Source organism: Vanacampus margaritifer, chromosome 10 (genome assembly GCF_051991255.1).
Source record: "Vanacampus margaritifer isolate UIUO_Vmar chromosome 10, RoL_Vmar_1.0, whole genome shotgun sequence".
Taxonomy (NCBI): domain Eukaryota; kingdom Metazoa; phylum Chordata; class Actinopteri; order Syngnathiformes; family Syngnathidae; genus Vanacampus; species Vanacampus margaritifer.
This window is the reverse complement of record NC_135441.1, coordinates 19,154,340-19,178,973: the sequence shown is the minus strand read 5'-3', so window position 1 is coordinate 19,178,973 and position 24,634 is coordinate 19,154,340. Positions and strand designations below refer to the sequence as shown.

The 24,634-nt window shown below is 41.4% G+C and overlaps 1 protein-coding gene across 3 annotated transcripts; it reads left to right on the top strand.

Moving 5' to 3' along the window:
* Window positions 1-3,580: 3,580 nt before the first annotated feature.
* LOC144059423 (uncharacterized) lies at window positions 3,581-12,505 on the top strand. Of its 3 annotated transcripts, none has more exons than XM_077578508.1 (8): window positions 3,581-3,644; window positions 3,764-3,917; window positions 4,011-4,254; window positions 4,354-4,468; window positions 6,051-6,213; window positions 6,293-6,536; window positions 6,627-6,745; window positions 11,268-12,505. In XM_077578508.1, the coding sequence occupies exons 1-8, from the start codon at window positions 3,631-3,633 to the stop codon at window positions 12,351-12,353; spliced, it is 2,139 nt and encodes a 712-aa protein (XP_077434634.1). In that variant the 5' UTR covers window positions 3,581-3,630; the 3' UTR covers window positions 12,354-12,505. The 3 variants fall into 3 exon arrangements, with proteins under 3 accessions (XP_077434634.1, XP_077434635.1, XP_077434633.1); XM_077578509.1 differs by having other exon boundaries at window positions 3,587-3,644; window positions 3,779-3,917; XM_077578507.1 differs by lacking the exon at window positions 3,581-3,644 and having other exon boundaries at window positions 3,655-3,917.
* Window positions 12,506-24,634: the final 12,129 nt, after the last annotated feature.

The following is a 24,634-nucleotide window of genomic DNA, read 5'->3' as shown; positions in this document are numbered from 1 at the left end:
AGTCGTTATTTTATTAGAAATAAGAATAATCAAATATGACAACAAAGAGTTTTTTTTGTTTTTGTTTGTTTGTTTGTTTGTGAAACTGAAGTCCTAATTTTACAGGAAAAGTTACTTTGACAACAAACTAGAATAAATGTATAACTGTATAAGTGACAAATCTTTATTTTTATTTTTATAGAAAAGCCCAAATTTAAAAAGAAGTTTCAGTAAAGTTCAGATGGGAACTTTCACCGGTTATTTTATCTTTAATGCTCGCTATACTGACTAAAAACAACCAAGAGACTGCATATTCTCAGTTGAACTATTTACTGGTTGCACAAAGATCGACGACACAGCTGTGAAGCGTTATCTGCTGAATGCGGAAGAAGGTATGATCTATTCAAAATAGTCTCTACTCTTATACTGTCGTGGCCGCCTAGCCACACTGGGGACGGCTCAGCCTAGCCCATGTGAAAATGTGTGACCTGATGGTCTTAACTGGTTTCTGCTAGATACGTGTGCCACAGTGCAGATAGACAGAAAGACGCCAAGCCAGGACAGGTTACAGCGACACAACGGCCTAGCTCAAGTCACCTATCTAATCATTAAGAGGCCTAATCTAACATTTCAAAATAAGGTTCAAGTAGTAGTAATAGGCTATTATAAGTCCTGACTAGTGCCACGGAATGGATTGTCTTGTACTTTTGAGGTTTGGCTGTAAATGAAAGCGAGCAAGCTGGGTTACAACAAGCCTCTCAGGCCAAAACAAGTACATTGCCATTTCACAGCCTTTCTGCTCGTGGAAATATCTCAAGTGTGAACTTGTGAGAGTGGCGTGCAGATGGCAAGGCGGTGTGTCGCATTACGCATGCAGCGAGAGAACAGACACCAAGGCTGACTGTGAAATTCAGGCAGGCCCCGATTTTGCACTCTTCTGGAAAGCCGCTCATTGAAACATGTCCTCCCTCTGGTGACAGCAATATTTTTTTTTTTGAAGAAGCGACAGATAAGAGTCAGACGTGCAAAAATAACTTTGCATATGAGCGTGCGTGGATACTGTGGGGTTACAAGGAGCAGCGTGTGATGAATGACTGTCCGTGGCGGACGGCCCTGGGCAGCAGCTTGTTAATGTCACACCTACATCCTGAGACGTGATTAGCATTCCCGTGCGCCGATAGATTGAACACATTCCACTTATGATAGCGTGCATGAATATTCACGAGGAATATGAAATGGTCTGATTGAGATTCAAAGGGAAAACCTGACACATTAGGTAAAGCTTGATGTAGAAAATGAGTGTATAGCTTGTTGGGTAGATTACCGCATGAGATCCAAAACAAAATGGTGGAGGCTCTTTGCTAGTTAAGTCATAGCATCAAGCTAGCTCGCAAAAAAAGCTTCGGCTGTCTACTAGTGCGCCTAAACATATTGTGGAGTCTGACGTGAAAAGATAGAGAAGCCGTGCTAATGTGATGCTAATGCTAACCTAAGATTGGCACGGCTAGCATGTTAAACACCGTAATTAAGTGCTTGGGTGATTGAGTACATTTTTCACAGACGTACGTGTAGCTGGAACCGCGTTCAAGCGGATTCGACTTTGTTCATTGGGAGGAGATCAGTCGCAGACGTTTCAAAGTTGGAATGCAAAAATCAATACATTTTATGGAAGTTATATCTGGATACCTTCAACAATAAGCATTAAAGCAAAGACTGATGAGGTCTGATTTAATATCGATCACTCGCTACTTATATAGTGATAAGCCAGGGGTGTCAAACATATGGCCCGCAGGCCAAAACAGGCCCGCGAGATGATTTTGTTAAATAAATAAATAAATAGGAGTTGGACCACTTAATCAGCTGTCAACAATCAAAAAAATATAAATCTATAATTTCACAGGCAATCATGGAATTGCCCAAAATGTCATTATTGTACACACCACCTAAAGTTACGGTTTGTTTAAAAAATAAAATCAACCGACATAAGCGTGTTAAATATGACACAAGTTCTATTACCTTATAATTTCATTCACTGTGCCACACAATGCATTCTGGGAACAATATATATGTAAAACGGGTAGCTACAACAGGTCTGGAACTCATACAGGCAAACTGTTGCTGCATTCCATTTGCATTTGTGTTATTTTTTTGGAACAATATAATTACAGTTGAGCCCCGTAATGTAGGGCTAACCCACAAATAGCGAAAATCAGCATTTCTGAGTTTTATTATTTAGTTTTGAGGTTTGTACAATAAATGTTTTCAAAATTACATTAGAGCATTTTTTTTTTTAAATCAATTAAGCTTTGCTTCTAGACAAGAAAATACATCTTATACACAAACGCAATGTCAATTTAAGATTTTTTTTTATTAAAAAAAAAATGTTCATCCGTTATATTGTCGTATTTTTTATTATTTCATTAAACGCTTATTTCAGGCACCTGGGATGAACCTGCAAAAAAAGTGCTCCACTTTTATATATATCCATTTAAAAGCGTAAAAAAGTATCTTTCTTTGGTTATGCCATGTTCTCTCTCTTGTGCAGCTTAGATTCACTTTCATTTCTAGTGAAGGCCTCCTCCCATCCTCCTCTTTCTGCCGTGGCTCCATTCAAACCATTCGTTTAATTTCAGTTTCTATTCCAGTGAACTCCTTCGCTGACCTGCCATGGTGGCTTTTTGTTTGAATCATTTTATTGTACTTTGTGTATTATGTGCTCCTCCCATTAATTAAACGCTGTTTATTGTATTTTAAGTGAATGGTGCCCAAGATTTGATGGTGAAAATTTGTCACAAATTCAAGTTTAATTGTGGTTGAGTTTCACATTAACCCTGGAGAACCCAAGAACACTTTTCTTCTTTGGAAAATTATGAATTATACATTAAATGACTGCTATAAGTTCACTGAACACCAAAATATATGTTTTTTTCAATTTTAACCCTTTTTTTTGAACAAGCTCAGAGTTGCTAATTTATCAAAATATATATATATATATATATATATATATATATATATATATATATATAAAACATACTCCTAGGGATTCTGCAAAATAACATGAAATAGATTAACAAAAAAAAAAACACAATTTTACTATCTGATGGTTTGCTGAGAATATGGTTTTGTTTGGATTAATTTCCAGCTCAACAAAACAGCATGTTGCCAGCCATCTTGTCACCACCACTCTGGCTAATTTAAGTGCAATATTCATCCACTAGATAGCCCCATACAGGGGTCAGAAGTGGCACTCTGGACTTTTTAAGTTAAATTTGTAGAAAAAAAAAAAAGGGTCTTTGTTATTTGAGTAGCAGAATTTATAGGGGCCAAATTTGACCCCGTGGGTTCCCCAGGGTTTTAATGTGACTTCCATTGCAACATGTTCTTTTTTCAAAATGTTGGTTCCTTGATAGGGAAAACACTAAAAAGTAGTATTCCATTCCGATTTCATGATACCTATAAGCAATGAGAAGGTCCAGCAAAAGAATAAGCATCAGCTGATACATACACTGTCGCACTTGATTGGTTAAACTGGACAGGTTAAACTAGATGGGTGAGATTTCAGATTATAAAAAGCAATGTTATTGCATGAGCAAGTTTCAGTAGGTGTTGTTGGTCCTCTGAAGCAATCGAAAGCTTACATTCTCCACTTGGATGGCAGAACCATGGTAGGTCCAGATATGATCGTGTCGCTTTCAAAGAATGACATAAGCTGCATTAAATCCTACAATTTTACCCAATACTGTGACCAGTCAATTAATGATATCTCATTTTCCTCGTGCCTGAGTGTGTCTTTGAGCAGGGCTCGCTTTCTCTTCCAATACAAAAATGCGCTTTTGGAAATCTGCCGGGGAGCCTACCTGTGCTTCGAAGTATTAAGTGACCAAACTGGCAATTCTCCTATATATGGATATTTTCACTCCTGTGGAGTACACGTAATGGTGAGTATTAAGACACATACTGGAGAGCCTTCTTAGAGGATCCCTTTCAAATGTTTAGTCTATTTAATTTTATGTATCCACTTTCTTATGTAGATCCGTTTTCTGGATTACCTGAAAACCTTTCATCGAGGACTCAACTACACGGTCACTTGTTACTCGTCCTGGTCGCCCTGTGCTGACTGCTGCGAGGCATTAGTTGACTTCCTCCGCAACAACGCAAACGTAAAGCTTCGCATCTTTGTGTCCCGCCTCTACTTTATGAATATGAAGAAAAATCGCGAGGGCCTGCGACTGCTGAATAACGTCGGAGCGCATCTCGAAGTCATGAATAAAAAGCGTAATTTGGAATTGTACTTTTTTTTTTTTTTTTTTTTTTTTTACAACTGAACTGATTGTTGTGAAAATACCAATCTCTTTCATCTCCATTCTCCCACAGACTTTGAATACTGCTGGGAAACGTTTGTCGACCATCAACAAATCCCTTTCCTGCCTTGGGACAACATTGTTGAAAACCATCAACATTATCAAGCGGAACTCACGAAAATTCTTCAGTAGGTGACTGAGTGAGAGTACAAAGTATAATTCGTCAAATCAACCATGTCAACGTTCTTTTTTTCTGCACGTGGGCAAAGAGTAAAAAGAAAAGATAAGCCTCAGCTGGTACATACCCTCTCGCATTTCATTGGGTAAAGTGGGCCGGTCAAACAAGCTAGGTGAGATTCAGATTATAAAAGCAATGCTGCTTTATGAGCAAGGTTCAGTCAGTGTTGGTCTTCTGAAGCACTCCAAAGCTTACATTCTTCACCTAGATGGCAAAACCACGGTAGGTCCAGATATGACTGTGTTGCTTTCAAAGAATGCTGTTAACTTTTACAATTTAAAAAAAAAAAAAAAAAAACATTTATTAATTTTTTTTAATTTATTGTTTTTTTTTTTAAAAAAAAAAAAAAGGAGAGCAATGATGATGTCAAATCGAATGAACAATACTGAGCTCTAACAAAAAAAAAAAAGAATTTTTTTTTTTTTTTTTTTTACAATTTCTGGTCACCAGAGCATAAACCTGAATTAATAATCTATATGACACAACGAGGCTGTTTTTGGACTCAGACGCAGAGGAAGAGGTGGAGGGTAAAGCAGCTTTTAATTAACAAAACAAAAGCTCTTCGATGAGAGGGAGAAAATAAAGACGATACAAACATTAACTGAAAGCGCTCCAAAAGGGAGGAAGTTCAAAACTACATTCAAAAACAAAAATCACTCTATGACTAAACCAAACTAAGCTATACAAAATTACAAACAAAGGTTCTCTCACGAGACAAGGCAATAAAGGCAACAAGGCAATTGGGTATCAAGGCTGTGGTCTATGGCAGGCTTCAGTGGCTCAAACGAAAACACTTCGGCACAAGACAGGGAAAACGCAGACTATTTAACACATGAGGGTAATGGGGAACAGGTGGAAACAATCAGGGATCAGGGTTGACACAGACACCACACGAGGAAGGGCAAGTGACCTGAAACGAGAGGAGTCAGACTTTTCACAATAAAACAGGAAATGACAAGACACCCTCACCGCGGTGTGACACTATATTACTATAATTTACTCAATGTGTGTTTGCCACTCAGAATCAAAACTCACACAAGGTTGAATTGGATTTGTTTGTTTCTTTTAGTTTCTGGAGTTCAGGAAAAGTACATCAGTCAGATCTTGGTTGCTTTTCTTATCCTCACAAACGCTCACGGTCAAAGTCAGAAAAGAGCATCCTCTCCAGAAAAAAATAAAAAAAGAGCATCCTACAATGCAGCCCTCGCATCTTATAGGTTACCTAACACAATGTCTCATCTGAGATCACCATTTTCCACGTTCACTTTCCCTTCCAAGGTTGAGTTCCAGGTGCGCTCCCATAACTCCCAACCTTGATCTTGGACATGTAAACGCTGCCTAGCATACCTATAATTGTTTGCCTGATAATATAACTAATACATACTGAGATTTGGTTGATGTTTGATGAATGAAATATGATTATTGATTACAAATCTGCCACTAATATAGAATTGATACTTCAATAGGAAAGACTGCATTTAATCTTACAAATGGACTTAATATTGTAATATCTCGTTTTCCCTTTGTGTCAGTAAGAGTTTGAGCATGGATCTCTTTCTCCTCCAATACAAAAATGTGGTCCTGGAACAGCGCCGGGGAACCTACCTCTGCTTTACAGCATTAACTGACAAAACTGCCAATTGTGAATATCTATCTGGATATTTTCACAATATCTGTGCTGGAGTGCATGCAGAGGTGAGAATGGAGAAACATACTGATGGGCCTTCTCAGGTATTTCACCAATTTAATTTTGTATATCCACTTTCTTATGTAGATCCGTTTTCTGGATTACCTGAAAAACTTTCATCAAGAACTCAACTACACGGTCACTTGTTACTTGTCCTGGTCTCCCTGTGCTGACTGCTCCGAGGCGTTAGTTGAGTTTCTCCGCAACAATGCAAACGTAAAGCTTCGCATCTTTGTGTCCCGCCTCTACTTTATGAATATGAAGAAAAATCGCAAGGGCCTGCGACTGCTGAATGACGTCGGAGCGCATCTCGAAGTCATGAATAAAAAGCGTAATTTGGAATTGTACTTTTTATTTTTTTTTTACAACTGAACTGATTGTTGTGAAAATACCAATTTCTTTCATCTCCATTCTCCCATAGACTTTGAATACTGCTGGAAAACGTTTGTCGACCATCAACAATTCCCTTTCCCGCCTTGGGACAACATTGTTGAAAACCATCAACATTATCAAGCGGAACTCATGGAAATCCTCCAGCAGGTAACTGACATTTCAAGCTATTTCAGTAGAATGGAAAGTGAATTTTTTTTTTTTTAAAGAGATCGGTAAAATTACAGAATGAACAATACTGGGCTCTGAAAATTAAAAAAAAATAAAAATAAAAATAAATAATAAAATAGAATTGAAAGTGAGAGTACAAAGTATATATAATTAGTCTAATCAGCCATGTCAATGTAATTTAATGGGGTTTTTTTAAATATTAGAAAAGCGTGCTGATCATCGGGACCTCCGTGATCCAGCATGTGGAGATTGACAGATGAAGTCATCCCCCATCTGCTTGCTCAACACCCGTCCGTCTCAGCCGTGGTAGCTCACGTTGGAACATGGGACCATAAAAAACAGCAGTCAGAGAAACTGAAAAATGACTACATCTCTCTCATAAGCACCATCCAGACCTCAAAAAAGCAGGCCGTAGTCTCGGGTCCCTTTGTTCCCCCTTGCGTTGCTGAGGTCACATTTAGTCGCGTCAGGCAACTTCACATTTGGCTTAAAGGATACTGTTGCAGAAGAGACATCCCCTATGTGGACAACTTCACCACTTTTTTCAGTAGACTGAACCTTTTCAAACCAGACAACATTCACCTAAATCTTACTGGATCTCAATTATGAGCCACGAATATGGAACTAACTCTGCTCTCCTGCAACGCGTTTAAAAAGACGGTCAGTAACGTTGATCACTAGAAAGGGAGGCGGTATTGCATCACTGAAACACTGAACTCGTTTCTTTTAACAGTTCCAAATCATTTGAATACCTTTTTTTTTTTTTTTTGCCTAACCACCGTTTTTTCACAATACAGACGCTCCCCACCTTACGAACGAGTTACGTTCCGGACGATCGTTCGTAAGGTGAATTTGTTCGTAAGTTGCTTCAGTGCTATATTTTGTATTATAATTTATGTTTAAAGCCTATATAAGTATATTGAAGGTTTATATAAGTATGTTTAAGGCTTGTACAAGTAACCTGCATTGGTTTGTACTGAAAAAAACTTTTAATAAAATGGAGAGAATACGTACAGTACTGTACTGTACTACGTATGTTAGAGAGAGAGAGCGAAAGACACACACACAGTATGTACATGTACGTAATAAGATAAATAAAATGAAGTTTAACTTACTTTAGGAAGATGTACTCGATGCTTAAGGAGATGATGGAGGAAGAGGAGGATTTTATATCATGAGAGATTCTTCGTCGTCGCTGGAATCGGCTTCAAAAGTTATTTCCTCCTTCATGGGGACCGGCGTTTCTTCCTCCTCCTCCTCGACACGTTGCTGAGCCTCCAATGAGCTCTCACAGCGCCAAGCGTCGGTATTAGCGGCGGAAAGAAGCACTACGCGCAATACAAAATCGAACTTACAGCATTTCTTTCCGAACATTTTTCGACATACTGTACGCGCAGAAATGTTCGTATGTACCGTTGTTCGTAACTCGAATGTTCGTAAGTAGGGGAGCGTCTGTATATAGACCATCCCAACATCAGTGATTTTTCATAATTACTGTACTATTGAGTCATATACACCAGTGGACCCCAACCTTTTTTTCACCACGGACTGATTCATATATGTCCACAACTTTGGCGGACCGGCAACCCAGTGGATTGGGGTTGGGGGGTTTGCTTGACTGTTCGTCGGCTGATTAATAAAAGGCTACGACAACAAACGCAAGTCCACTACCATAACAAGGGTAACAAAACGCGACTGAGCTAATTAGCATATTGGCATGTGTCAAGAGTCCGTCGTAAACAGAGAGAATCTGGTCACTTTTCAAAATAAAATATTTTTAAGCCTCGGCTAATCAATTAACCAGAAGTACAGTAAGTTTTTTTTTTATTCTTCTTCTTCCGGTCCAAAGGTGCCCACGGCCCGGTACAGGTCCGCGGCCCGGTGGTTGGGGACCACTGATATACACCACCTATATAAAAAAGGTTTTAATAACTTGTGTTTTTCATTTGCACATCTGGTAAAATGTCCAGAGTATTTTTTTTAACCTTTTTGCTAGCAAAAGCCCATCCCAGCCCATACAGGGCGTGGCTAATCATTGTCAAAGGTATTTACACCAGCCATTTGTTATTCTAAGGCAAGGCATTTTTGCTTAGTCATTTGTTTTGCCCAACTATCAACCCATGGCAGCCGTCGTCATGTGTCAGTCGTGGATCTGATAAGCCTCAATGCGTCTGTCCAAAGCGATCTTCATCCAACACGTCTTCACCGCAAACAACTCTGAATATGTTCAACAAAAGGCATAATGCACAAATTCCCACAACAAACAGCTTAAATAAGTTTTAGCAAATGTATAATGAATATATATATATAATTTTCCTAACACAAGTTTTTGCAATCCGGATTTATTTCCCCATTGTGTGCTCAAAATGCCATCGAAGTTGGCAGTTTCACGCATTTGGCAGTGTTATTTATGTACGTTAGCAACTTAGTAGCTGCTAAATCGGCCGCGGCCGCCGCCATTTATGCTGTAAAATGTCGTCTTTATGGTGTTGGTCACTAGAAAGAAAAGCTGCATTCAAGAATTGCTAAAACAGTGACTACTGAAGAGTCCTAATCTAAATGTTAGTTGATATATATGGCCTTCAAAATGATATTATCAGATCAAATATTGATGCATGGGTGGTACCAACAATTCTGTTTACCTTTATTTATTTTGTCCATGCATTTATTTCTTTTACAGCCTAACATCTTTCCTCACTTTTTGTAAAGCAGTGATTCCCTCGCTGTGCACATTAGAGTGCTTTGAGAGCATAATAGTAAATCTTTGGTCATCTATCCTTGCCTTGACAAGCAGAACAATAAAATGCTCCTCCTTGTCAAATGATACAATTAACTTGTGTATCCAGTCCACATGCTGCTATTCACGCAACCTAATGTTAGCTTTTGGTTCAACTTGACAGGGCCAAATTTGACACTAACGGAGTGACACATTTGATGGATTTTTATTCATATATGGATTTGGAATATGTTGTTTTGAATGCTTTTTGGAATAAATCATCTTTTTACTCGACTTGCGTTAATCGTTAACGGTTGCAGAATTCTGGAAATTGTGGAGCTTGAAGGAGGTATGCCGCCAATGAAAATAATGACTTAAATTCCACATAGACACACACAGCGACCCCTTGCATTAAGATTCCGGAATCCATTCGATGCTATGTGCATGAGTGATCATCTATCATGGCAACAGATATTGAATCAAGGTGTTTTGTGTGTGGACCCCCTGATGTGTTGTTTGTTTATGTCAAACTCACCTACGCATCCCATAACCTCCTTGCAGTGGCATTTTAATAAGCATGCGAGTCGTCTTCAATCGCTTGTCAGAAGTCTGCGTACATTCGTATTCCAATTTAATTACGGAGCCATTACCGGAATGCACAAAGTGTTGCTGTCCAATGAAAAGCATGTAAAGTAGAGATAATCCGGAAAAAAAAAATTCAGGGCTGATACCGATATTGGAGCCGACATTCATTTTCATTAAAAGAGAAAAATATTGGCATCAAAATGCGAAAAAAAATAATACAAACTCCAGCTCTTATTTATTTTATTATTTTCTTTATTTTTCAAGCACATGTTTATTGAACAACTTTAGGGTTAGTAAAATATTGTCAAAAAAAAAAAAAGCGTAATCAATGGTCATATTTGTTTTAAAAATCAAACAAAAAGTTCAGGGGTCTCCCATGGGCAGTACCATGTCTTCCAAAGTCCATGTCTACCTCCCTATTGTTTTCTACATTAAAGGATCTTTGTGCACTTTGTTACTTTCTTACTCGCGACTGCCACCTCTGGCCCAAAGCGTAACTGCAGCATCTGTGTCAGACTCGTTCATGGTGCGCGTGCGAGTACGATCTTAAAGCGACAGCCACAGTTGACAAACAAAGACATGGCTTCAAATAAGGTAAGAAAAAACTTTGTGCGGGGTCTGCACTCTGCTATAAATAGAACTCATCTGCGCATGTGCGGAGCATGCATGATGTAGAAAAAGCTTTAATATTACCTTTTTAAACGGCACAATGCACCTTTAAATAAAGTTATCCAAAATTTTAAAATATCTGAAGTATTAAAATGTCACTTATTTTTAATTTCAAACTGTCATGTTTAGATTCTGTTTTCCTGTTGTGTGTTCCTTGGTCTTGTTAAGTGTGATCCTGCCCTTCCTCGTGTTATCCAATCAGTGCCCTCAGCTACTTGTGTCTTGCCCCAGGTGTGTCTTGTTGTGTCTTTAGTGTCTGTGTGTTTAGTCTGCTGTCTCCCCGCTGTCTGTGTCGGTTCATTGTTTTTCCCCATGTCATGCTGCCCGTTTTTTGCCTCATCTTTTCCCCATGTCATGCTGTTCGTTTTTGCCTAGTTGTTCCCCCATGTTTTGGTTCATGTTTTGGTTCTAGTTTTGGTTTATCTTCTAATTTGGAAGATCACCTTTTGTTTGTAAGTAATTAAAATTCCTTTTTTTTTTTGATTGAACCTCTGCCTCCTTGCCCTGTATTCCCGCATTTGGGTCCTCAAGCTCCCCCATCCTGACAGAATGAACCAACCTGAGAAGGACCCAGCGGGAGCGCTGAAAGCCAAGTTGTGGAATCAGGAGGCACGCCTGTCACACCATGAGGAGCTCCAGCACGCCATGGCCGCCCAAATGGACCTACTATTGTCCTGGATTGAGGGAGTCGGACGTCGTTGGGCTTCAGCTGGTGGCGCTCGGAGTCACCAGCCCCAACTCCCCGAACCACGTCTGTTGCTGTTTCAAGTCCCCGAACCACGTCTGTCGCACCTTCACGTCCCCGAACCACGTCTGCCGCAGCTTCAAGTCCCCGAACCACGTCTGCCGCAGTTCCAAGTCCCCGAACCACGTCTGCCGCAGTTCCAAGTCCCCGAACCACGTCTGCCGCAGTTCCAAGTCCCCGAACCATGTCTGCGGCTGTTCCAAGTCCCCGAACCACATCTGCGGCTGTTCCAAGTCCCCGAACCACGTCTGCGGCTGTTCCAAGTCCCCGAACCACGTCTGCGGCTGTTCAAAGTCCCCGAACCACGTCTGCGGCTGTTCCAAGTCCCTGAACCACGTCTGCGGCTGTTCCAAGTCCCCGAACCCCGTCTGCGGCTGTTCCAAGTCCCCGAACCACGTCTGCGGGCCGTTCCAAGTCCCCGAACCACGTCTGCCGCCGTTCCAAGTCCCAAAGCCGCGTCTGCCACCGCAGCCTCGTCCCCGAGCCTCGTCTGCCGCCGCAGCCTCGTCCCCGAGCCACGTCTGCCGCCGCAGCCTCGTCCCCGAGCCACGTCTGCCGCCGCAGCCTCAGGTCCCCGAGCCACGTCTGCCGCCGCAGCCTCAGGTCCCCGAGCCACGTCTGCCGCCGCAGCCTCAAGTCCCCGAGCCACGTCTGCCGCCGCAGCCTCAAGTCCCCTAGCAACGTCTGCCGCCGCAGCCTCAGGTCCCCGAGCCGCGTCTGCCGCCGCAGCCTCAAGTCCCCGAGCCGCGTCTGCCGCCGCAGCCTCGTCCCCGAGCCGCGTCTGCCGCCGCAGCCTCAGGTCCCCGAGCCACGTCTGCCGCCGCAGCCTCGTCCCCGAGCCGCGTCTGCCGCCGCAGCCTCAGGTCCCCTAGCAACGTCTGCCGCCGCAGCCTCAGGTCCCCGAGCTGCGTCTGCCGCCGCAGCCTCAGGTCCCCGAGCCGCGTCTGCCGCCGCAGCCTCAGGTCCCCGTGTCGGCTCCCCGGCAGCCCCAGGTCCCCGTGTCGACTCCCCGGCAGCCCCAGGTCCCCGTGTCGGCTCCCCGGCAGCCCCAGGTCCCCGTGTCGGCTCCGCGGCAGCCCCAAGCCCCCGTGCCTCGTCGGCCGCCTCCACGGCAGCCTCAAGTCCCCGGGCATCCTCGCCGCTGCAGTCCCTGGCCTTCTGGCCTCGGCCGCTCTCGTGCAAAGTCTTTTCGCCTCTTCCATGGCGGCGTCAAGCCCATGAGGGTGGACAGGAGGTGTACGTCGGGGCGCCCTCCGGACCGGCGCCACCGGACTCCCCTCGTCTGGCGTCCGGGACGCCCCCCGGACTGGCCCTGATGGATGTGCCAGGTTCCCGCCTCCGTGCCCCCCTCCGCCCGTCCTGTTTTTGAACTTTTTGTTATAGGGACGTCTGGGAGCCGTCAATCGACGGAGGGGTTTTGTCATGTTTAGATTCTGTTTTACTTGTGTGTCTTCCTTGGTCTTGTTAAGTGTGATCCTGCCCTTCCTCATGTTATCCAATCAGTGCCCTCAGCCACTTGTGTCTTGCCCCAGGTGTGTCTTGTTGTGTCTTTAGTGTCTGTGTGTTTAGTCTGCTGTCTCCCCGCTGTCTGTGTCGGTTCATTGTTTTTCCCCATGTCATGCTGCCCGTTTTTTTGCCTCGTCTTTTCCCCATGTCATGCTGTTCGTTTTTGCCTAGTTGCTCCCCCATGTTTTGGTTCTAGTTTTGGTTTATCTTCTAATTTGGAAGATCACCTTTTGTTTGTAAGTAATTAAAATTCCTATTTTTTTGATTGAACCTCTGCCTCCTTGCCCTGTCTTCCCACATTTGGGTCCTCAAGCTCCCCCATCGTCTGTCGCACCTTCAAGTCCCCGAACCACGTCTGCCGCAGCTTGAAGTCCCCGAACCACGTCTGCGGCTGTTCCAAGTCCCCGAACCACGTCTGCAGCTGTTCCAAGTCCCCGAACCACGTCTGCGGCTGTTCCAAGTCCCCGAGCCACGTCTGCCACCGCAGCCTCGTCACCGAGCCTCGTCTGCCGCCGCAGCCTCGTACCCGAGCCACGTCTGCCGCCGCAGCCTCGTCCCCGAGCCGCGTCTGCCGCCGCAGCCTCAAGTCCCCGAGCCATGTCTGCCGCCGCAGCAGTTGTTCCCCCATGTTTTGGTTCTAGTTTTGGTTCTAGTTTTGGTTTATCTTCTAATTTGGAAGATCACCTTTTGTTTGTAAGTAATGAAAATTCCTTTTTTTTTGATTGAACCTCTGCCTCCTTGCCGTCTTCCCGCATTTGGGTCATCAAGCTTCCCCATCCTGACACAAACAGGGTAAGCAGCATCAATTTTAATAATTAGTTCCCTTGAGTATTTTTTTTACTTTTATGGATCGAATATCGGCCGTATGATTCTTCAAGATTCGATGCCGATATTCGTCAAAATGCCCAAAATATTGGCTCAAATAATAATTATGTAAAGCATCAAAGTTTTATGTGTTGAACATTGAAAGGAATGAGCCGAGATTCGAAAACTAACCTCAGAACCAGGAGACGACTCACCACCAGTGCTCCGCATTTGAGTCAAAACTTGAAAAAAGTTGCGTCATCGTCATTTCACGGTGTCCCATTTCTAAAATTAGACAGACTTTCTCACACAGCCGCGATTACCGGCCATGTGCAGTGCCACCAATCCCGCATTGCGTGTGGCACACTTGACACCAATGCATGTTTAATGCCAACCAGCGTTTGATCTCGCCTGCCTGCTCGCCAAACTTAACAGGCGGAGGGGGGTGGGGGGGTACTCTTGCATCAGCATTCATTGAGGTCATCAGAGGTTGTCTCCAGGCTGGATAGGTGGCCCCCTTTCTGTTTTTTGTTCCTTTTCTTTGTGTGCTTGAGGCCAAACAAATACCTGGGGACAGCCATTAGTGCTTTTAAGGAAAGATGAGCCAAAGGCGAGGAAGTGAAAGGAAACTCCGGATGCCACAAAGACTTTAAATTGACTCACTGAGAGAGGAAAGAGGATGAAATACATTTTCTATCACACTGCCCTCTGCGTAATCTCGTCCACCCTTCCGTCCTACTCTCAACATGGGCAAGAACGGTGGAAGTCAAATAATGTGATTCTAAGGAGTGCTGGTTTATGTCAGTGGTTTACCAAAACAAAGACAATGTATTTTTTTGTATTGAGGGTTTTTTTTTTTGGTCTTAATAAAAATAATTTGGATAATCAACTTCCACATATGACTTTTGATTTGTGTCATATTTGATACATCTGGCCACAATGCTTTAAATTTGTACATTTATAACTGTCAAAAATATAATAAGAAACAGACATATCAAACATATTAGTATTTCCAAAAATCACTATTAACTCATTCACTGCCATAAATTATTCCTTCTTTTTTTTTTAAGATTATTAAAAAATTGGGGTCAAGACACGATTACATTTTTTTTATTGTATTTAATCACATGACTTCACTAGTTAACTCACGATTAATCACAAATTTTACATCTTTTCTAAATGTACAATAAAAAAATTCTAGATTTTCATACTCTTGTTAACAAAAGTAGATTTTTTTTTTTTTAACTAATAGAAATAGTTAAAATTATTTTTGGACGTTTATAACCGTCAACGGCAGTGAATGAGTTAAGTTTGCGATGTGGGGGAAATGTTCAAGAAAATCTGAGAATCTGTCTGCGTATCTAACGATGGATGATACACATGGACAAAAATTCAAAACCTCCCTTCCATTGTGCTAATCCGAAAAGAAGTCAAACTTAAATCAAAAAAATTCTCATTTTTCTCAATTCTCTCAGTTTTCATACTCTTGTTAACAAAAGTGGAAAAAAAATGTTAAACTAATAGAAATAGTTCAAATGAATTTTTGACGTTTATAGCCGTCAATGGCAGTGAATGAGTTAATAAGTACAGGTGTCTCTCCTTTCTAAATTGTCTTGCAAGGTCGCTGGTAAAGCCATCAGATGGGTGATACTGCCCTCTAATGGATCATCCGTGCAATGTATGTGTCAGGTCATCTACATCAGGGTTTTAATGGGGGGTATTATACTCATGAAATAGAGGGCTCAAAATGTATTGTATTTAATATGATACATTTGGCTTTATAGTATTAAAAAATATCCTCTGAAAACAGTATTTGGTAATCTACACAGTAGATGATCCCGAAATGAAACAGAAAAAGGGAATTTCCCCAAAAACTGTTCCGAGATAGTTGAATGAATATTTATACAAGATTTAAAGCTCTAGACCAACCTGGATATTGATTGAAGAAGTGTATACATACACACTTTCTTACATCAGTCAAGGTTAAAGAGATCAGCTCACCCTCATCCCCCAGATCACATGACATGCTGATCACATCCTTTGTATTCTCCCAGTGCATCCTTTGGCCATAGCAATTGTACATGTAAGTGCTTGGACAGGTGAAAGACGAGAAAGTTAGCTCATTGATTGACGTCTCGTCTTCCTCCAGCTCGGCAATTAATTCTCATTATTTGACAATCTTGTTTCAGTCACTGGGTTATGAAGAAGGAGACTTTTTGCTTAATGGGGTCTTGATTTCGTTGGAGCCCCCCCCCCCCCCCCCCCTCTTTCTAGTAGGCCTATAATCTGTAAAAGTTTATTCAAGTTAATGCTGGGGAATTACACTGTGGGGGGAAAGTTCCATAGCTTGTTTTGTATCAGGATAAATAAATCAAATCCCAGAAGGGAGGCAGAGAAACAAAAGCCAAACAGTTTTGAACAGAGGTGGGTAGAAGCGCATTGCGTTGGGTTCATTACATTACCTTTATGAATAAATTCTGAGGAGTTTTAAAGCAACATACTTTTTATTTTCAGTTGGACGTTTCTGTTGAGAAGTAACTACATTCCGCTTTCTGCTTTTATCAACTTCACATAACCACTCGCGACCTTTGACTCCATTTCACCATTCAAACGGAGCCAGATGGCAAAAACAACGGGAGGTTTTATGGGTGTAAATAAAGAAAGTTAATGCAAACTCATTTCTTTTGGCTGAATTTGCCTTCATTTATTTCATTGTGTGAAGAGTTATTTTATTATTAAATTGCACACTTCTGATTTTATCATTTCCTCTACCTTTAATTTGAATTATTTTGACTTTGATTCTTGGCACGGTGACTTTAAATGACAACTTTAATTCACATTATATTTAGTTTTTCCGCTAGGTCACCTTAACGCTGTCGTATCTTATTAATTCCTTTCTGTTATTTTGAATCAGCAGGCACTTAATCAATTATTTGGATAACTACTTTTTTTTTTTACTTTAACCTAAGTAACAATGCTCATATTTGAGTAAAATTTTTGGCTATTCAAAATGACATAAAGCTAATAACCAATAACTTTTGTTTTGTGCTTACACTCTGTCTATCTATACGGTGTGAATGTGTGAATAGGAAAAGCCCAAATTGAATAGATCTATAGATCTCCATACATTCTCTCTCTCTCTCTCTCTCTCTCTCTCTCTCTCTCTCTCTCTCTCTCTCTCTCTCACTAAATAATGCAAAGGGGTTTTATTGCCATGCCTGCTGTTTTAAATGAGCTTTGTGAAGTGTGAACATACGGCGGCGATTCTCTCCAAGAGATTTAAGGTATCTGCAGAGCGAATCTGCCGGATGGAGATAAAAGATTTTATTTTAAGACGTCATGACACACGTCAACGTGTTGCGTGAACCGCACGGGCGGGTGAGATTCACAGTGGCCAGGAGGGTTGTAATCATGCTCAGTTTTTATTGAGACTGTCAGAGAGGTGATTCCTTTATTTATTTCTCTCGGTATGACACAGCCGCAAGAATAAACATACAGCAGTGTTTCGCATGTCTTGTTTCTTATCTGTGTGTTCTCTCATTTTGTTTGTTTTCCCCACGTCTCCTGCTGACTATGACATTCAGCTCGGTGTTGTTTGTGTGTCTATTTTTGAATGTAAGGAGAGGTGGCAAATCCAGGTCCAGAAAGTAAAAACCCTGCCACAGTTTGGTTTTAGCCCCTGATGCTCGCTAGCTAGATCCCTAGCAGGTAAACGAGCACCATGGGAGGTAGCTAGCTAGCATCTGGTGCTAAAGCCCAACGGTGGCAGGATTTTTACTTTCCGGACCTGGACTTGCCACCTCTGAATGTAAGTGCTTCTGTGTTTTTTTTTTAATTTTTGAATGTAAGGAGAGGTGGCAAATCCAGGTCCAGAAAGTAAAAACCCTGCCACAGTTTGGTTTTAGCCCCTGATGCTCGCTAGCTAGCTCCCTAGCAGGTAAATGAGCACCATGGGAGGTAGCTAGCTAGCATCTGGTGCTAAAGCCAAACTGTGGCAGGGTTTTTACTTTCCGGACCTGGATTTGCCACCTCTGAATGTAAGTGCTTCTGTGTTTTTTAAAAAATAAATAAAAAAATTTTGAATTTAAGGAGAGGTGGCAAATCCAGGTCCAGAAAGTAAAAACCCTGCCACAGTTTGGTTTTAGCCCCTGATGCTCGCTAGCTAGCTCCCTAGCAGGTAAACGAGCACCATGGGAGGTAGCTTGCTAGCATCTGGTGCTAAAGCCCAACGGTGGCAGGGTTTTTACTTTCCGGACCTGGATTTGCCACCTCTGAATGTAAGTGCTTCTGTGGTTTTCTTTTCGACCACAGCGTTTCCACTGTAATATTGAACCAATACCCCTCTGTTAGTGTCAATCAAAATTGAGCATTATCATCTGTGGAAATGTTATTTGCACTGCCTATAGGTTAAATCAACAGCAGGAGAGTCATTGAGGCGGCATATACAGTACTTATCCAGTGCTTCAGTTTTACCCACTAAGGTCATCATGATGAATGACCCTGGGTGGTACTTGTGAACTCCAAATGATTTAAGCTAAACAAACCTGGATGTGTAAGTGTAAATTTCTGGGTCCACTCCTCTCCCTCGGCTAACCTCATATGGGATTCTTGTGTCTGTGCGTCTCTATTAATCTCTTTTGTCGTGTGATTCTGTACACACACAAGAAAAATACACACACCGCATTATTACATTTATAAACCTAGTGCAAAGCAAAAAATAAAAATAAAAAAAGCTCAAGTTATTTAAAATTGATACAAGGGTGAACAAAATGGAAATCAAACTAGCCCTGCTGTGAATTAATTCATCACCAGCGCACCAAATAATTTACAACGCAACAGCGTTTGTAATATGGCAGTGGAATAATGTAAAAGCTACACATCATATAAGTCAAATAAATAATGTTAAATGAATTAATGTATTCCGAGTTCAAACCGCCACCATCATAAAACCTTCAAGAACACACGGCCAGTGTTTTAAGTAAAATTTCAACATTTGTGGGCTCTATTTTTGTAGACGGCTTATGCAGAAGTATCCTGATTTTCGTGTAGGTGCCTGTTTGAGAATGTGTATGATATTTTTATTATGTTATGCCAAGCGTTCTGATGTAACAAGGGTGTGACGCAAGCTTCTTTGATGCTAACTAAACTGACACCTCCTAAAACCATGTCTATTTTGACTAATTGTCAACCGCTAGTCTAAAGCGATTTTGGCTAGAATTGAGGCGGCTGTGTTTATGCAAACTTCCCTTTTTTAAAATTGTTTTTAAATACACCGGATAGCACTTTTCTGCGTAACAATTAATTCACACTGATTGCGGAACGGACATGGAGCGGCATCCGTACGGACGCCGCGAGGAATAGAAAGCATTTGAGTCTGCGTGTCAATTCACACCAGCTGCAGTGCGGTGCGAATGCGGTGCGGAAGGTTTCCGCAAGCTTTCTATTTTTCCGGATTCCGCATGCGGATTTTCATGAAGCTGAAGAAATTACACGAGCCGGACATTTTCGGCATATTTCAAAATAAAACCGTTTGCGAACTCGTTTTTTTGGGAGACGTACTTACCCATTAAAAAAAAAAATAGCCATGGTACAAGTCCTAGAAATAATAATAATAAACATATTGATGTGACGACAGGTAAGAGTGGCTATTGTTTACCAATAGGACTCAATATACACGGTTGTTATCGCGTGAATTCAACTCTCCAGAGTGAACTCCCGTGATCTTGTGGTCCGGCGGGTCCAGATTTACGGACACGGACAGCTCACGCAAAGCACGAGGTGTGAATTGCATTCCATGCGGATGCCGTACGGAAACCGCTCCGCATTCGCTCGGCAGTCAGTGTGAAATAATTGGGCGTAATTACCAACACGTCTCCGCACAGATTGACACCGACTTGCAGCGGTCACGACAATTGAGTCCCTTAACTCATAAGACAAGTTAATATTTATGTTGAAACGCACAACATCTTATGTGCAGGTAGGTACAAGTGAGACAATGATGGATGCTTAATTATCACAGCAGAGCGTTCCAAAAAACAAATCTAAAATTAATCCCACTTGTATTAATTTTGTCTGGAGAAAATTTCTTTAATTAAGTTGTCTGGATTTGACAGCTCCCTGTTAAGACGCAAAGAAGAGAATATTGTATTACGTCGTACGGTGTTATGGTTGGAGGTGTTTGTTTGTTTTTGCTCAAATGCTGAGTATGCTTTAAATGGTTTGAAACTGCCAGGGAGGTATTTAGCCACACAGAGTTGTTTAATTCTAGTCTTGATTTTTCAAAGATTATTTCAATAATGTTGCTGTTACTGTATATGTGTGGAGGGGGAAAAAAAACTTTGTTTTTGCACGGCGGTATATTACAGTAGAGGGATTATGTGATGTTTTGAAATAACTTTTTAAAATCATCTTTAAAAAATACTGCAAATATTGTCACTGCATGACAAAGCCTACCTTTAATAAATCCTTCTTTCAAGACGAGACTGCCACCAAATGAGCTTTCGAAATGAGACGAATGACAGTGACAAAATGCATTCTGGGAGATGAGTGTTCTGAAGAGCATGCTTGAGGGTATTTGGAGATACAAGCAAGCTTCTCCCATTGAGGGTAATCCGCCTCAAGACGATTATGTCCTCAGCATTTAGGGACAAGAGACAAAAAACATCCACATATACATCATATGAAAGCCATGCAAGTCACATTTTTTATTATTATTATTTTTACTTTTTAACTCATTCACTGCCACTGACGGCTATAAACGTCAAATCGTTTTTTTTTACTCGGCTAGCAGGGAATGAGTAATCAACAATGCCATATTTGACAAATATCTCCATTTGCAACCAGAATTGACTGAAAGCCAGTCAACATTACTTGGATTTTACTTAAGCAAACAATGGGAACATTTTTATCAAGTATCTTCATTGGATGCTGCACTCGTCAGACCGCACCTCTCTGTTTACTTTAATATAAGAAGTGAGCGAAGCCTTTGTGTGCCATTTATTTTATGCTTGCTCATTGCAAAAACATCTGAAAATTTTCTTTGAAAAATCCCCACCACGATGTTGGCCCCATGATGTCACCTGGGCCGGACCTTTATGCAGTTGCAGCCTCCATTATAAGGCCCAGAGGCTTCACTTATACTAGAAAACCGAAAGTGTGCCAAGAAGATCATCTGCGAGAAAGCCTTTCCATCTGTTCAAATGAATTGCTGCACTAAATTCCAACCCTGAAATGCAATTATTTTGATGGCATTTTTCTCCCTCTTGCTGCAGTAAAGTACCTCCACGCTAGTTTGAAAAGCGCAGCTTTAAAGCCTCTTGCTGTCTTGGTGTTGCAGCCAACAGCAAATGATCTTCATTCTGAAAACAAACCTCTTGACATGCTCACACCTTACACTTCCCCTTTCTATCACCAAGGTGGTGTCGGGAGAATGGGAAAATAAATAGAAAGTAGGGAAGGAAAATAAGATCACGGACAGTGTGTGGAGACTGTAAAACCTTTAAAGTCCTGTGGAAGTTGCCAAAAGTGGTCATATTCTGACTTCAACCAAAACATGCCTCGAAAGCATTCAAAAAGCTGTTTAAACTATCATGATGCAAGATGTCAACTGTCAAGCACTTGGGTTTTATTTTGAGTCCTCGAGTTACGGCAGAGTTCCGTTCCTGCCTATGTAATCCGAATTTCAACTTAAGTTGGATTTCACCATTAAAGTCGATTTTTTACATCAAAATACTTTGTAGAGTAATTTAAAAATATATATATTTGCGCAAACCGGAAAAGCCGGAACCAATATTTTGCGTTTCCGCACGGACATTCATTACTGATGGATGGTGAAGAGAATCTTCTGCCTAGATTTAGTCATAACTGTTTTAATTTACTTATTTCCTCAGTAGAACTTTTATCTGTGGATGTGTCTTTTTAAGTGCTGTCACAATTTCTGCTCGTCATCATGTCTAAAGGACCTTGCCTGTTTCCACATCAAAGGGCCATTTGTCAATGTGTATTGAATGATGTCTGTCTTAGCTGAGGGCTGGTGGATGGGGGAAGGGGGGGGGTGCTTAAGGATTTGGGGGCTGTTTCCTGGGGAGTGGGGGGGTGGGGCGAAGGAGGCGTTGGTAATACTTTTTCAAGATAGTATAAGAATGCTGTGAGTCCGCTGAAATAACACACGAGCGAGGAGCAGTTGTGCTTTTGTAAACCAGCTGTGTCCAGAATATTCTGAAAAATAATTCCTTCGAAGGTCCTGTTCACCGATCTCCAGTCTGATTCTGAAAATCAACATTACGAACATGCGGAAAACTTAAGGATCGTTTTTCCAACAATGGCAGAGTGAAGCTAATTCAAACTTTAAACATGGAAATATGTTTAATATATATATAACTTCAAAATGGCGTGATTACTGTAAGAAATTATTGAAAAAGAAGGTGCTACGGACGAGGCATGGGCGCCGTAAATTCGAAACGACGTAGGTCGCGTACGACGTAACTACAATGAAACCATCCCAACTTTCCCCAGAATAATCAATGGTAGAATCCTGTCTGTTTACATCATCCTCCATCATATCAACCACAAAGTAGCCCACTAAAAAGGAGGGAAAATCAAGCTTCATACAGGACGTCCTGATTTTCACAGTTCTAGCAAATACTTCCACACCAACCCCCAAACTCAAACAGAAGTCAACACGGAATGTGAAAACTGAAGGAATTGCCTGCATTCATGTTGAGGTGCTGACAGTTGACCTCAACACCTCAGTCAAGGTTCTTGCAAACCTGTTCAGAAACATTTAGAACAAGGAGGAGTGGGTTTAAAGGTCTGATTGCCAAATTTCACAGGAAAGGAAAGCTACCAAACTGTAACAATCACGCCAAGTTAAATAAAGTTAAATCGTCACACTAATATTGTACGTAGCCTGGAATGAAACAGTCCATTCTACACTAACTTCATAGACTTCGAGAGAGTTTTTAACATCTTACACCCTGTGAAAAACTGTCCAATCATGCAACCCAATGGAGTTTCTTCACAGATAAAGTTTTACAATCAATTGGAGTGCAGTATTACTCACAAAATGTTTCCCTGTGGAATATGATGTATCATATACTCTTCCTGATTACCAGTGATTGGGCCACATGTAAAAAACACCTCAGGTAAGCCCAGAGGCATCCAGCAAAAGATCTTGACTATGCTGATGACCTTGGCTTTCTTTTCCACAATTTATACTAACCTGCACGAGAAGACGGAGCAGACTGACAGATTTGCCAAAAAGAGCAGTCTTAACATCCATCATAGCCAAAAACGATGTGGATGTATTCAACACCAAGTGCACCAATTACTATTGATGGTAACTTTTTTTTTTTTTCCTGGAGAGCTCAGTATTGTTCATTCGGTAATTTTACTGATTTGACATGTCATCATCATTGCTCTCTTTTTTTTATTTTATTATTATTATTTTTTTTTTGTATGTGGGTGAGTATGTGTATGTGCGTGTGTGCGTGCGTGCGAGTGTGTGTGTGTATTCATTAGTTCACCTAAAACCTATTAAAAAATCCCATACCGAACACTTCCAGCCAGAGTCGTGAGGCCGTCAGGAGACCCGAGGAAGGACCAAAGAAAAGAAAGGGAAGTGAAATCCAGCACCGACCAGACACCACCCACCAGGCCACCAACCAGAGTCCTTCACCAACCCCAGAGACACCCGGATGGTAACTCTTGATTATGTTGTGTTTACATATCTGGAAAGTCTCCTCGGCAAGTACTTCTGTAAAAGACTCAGGAGTGCTCACAGAATATTCACAAGCCTCAACACTATTTGGAAATTAAAGCAGTGCAGCCTAAAAAAACAATAATAGACTGTATAACAATAATGTAAATTAAATGTGTTTTTCTTGTATGGCTTATAATGTTGGCGAATAGTTGAGAGCAGCATTGAAAAAGATCACTTGATGTTTTCAGATACGTCACATTCTTTGGTCAGAAAATATTTACATTATAATTTAGTACAATGGAGGTTAAATTAAGTTAATTCTGACAAAAAAAATGTATTGGGGTTTCGCCAGGAATATTTTCTAGAGGATCTTCTTCAATGACTGTGTCGCGTACTACCTCCTATTCCACTTCCCCAATGCCATCCATCTTCCTGCGGTCCACCTCCTCAGAACAAGTCATTATCACCTGCCTCAGCTTCCCACCGTCAACCTAGCTGGAAACAAATGTCTTCATCGGAATCCAGATGAAGCAGCGCGATATCGCAGATATGCATCCCCGTGGCGTTTAGTCGAGCAACATGTCACTGATAGCTTGCTCCATCTTAATCGACGTTTGCCCTCCGCGTGACATTATCTTCGAGCATCTGCCTCCATGTTAGTCAACCTTGCTGCGCTTTCATTTCGCTTTTGTCTCAGTCGGGAATTTTTAATGGCAGCGGGTTCTTATTTTGGCTAGGGTGCCTATTTGTCAAGTGATAATTTCAGAGTTACTGTATATTTTATTACTTTAAATTAAACAAATTTAGACAAAACCTGTGTTTGTTAGCGGACGTAACCACAATTATTGGCGCCTCTGGTAGAACAAGGTTTTTGCTGGAAATAAACTTGGTTCTATCACTCTATGGATAAATGTGGCTTGGGGTCTTGAAGTGCAGGTTGTATTGCAAAGGGCAATTTATTACTAAAACAAACAAAAATCTAAATACTCAACCAACAAAGTCCAAAAAAAAAAAAACTCAAAGTAAGAAAGAACGGCCATATAACGGCCACAACAATCCGACAGACGGAATGAAAGCACGGAACTAAATACAAACAAACTGACAAGACAATAAGGAACATCTGGACAAGAAACACGCATCTGA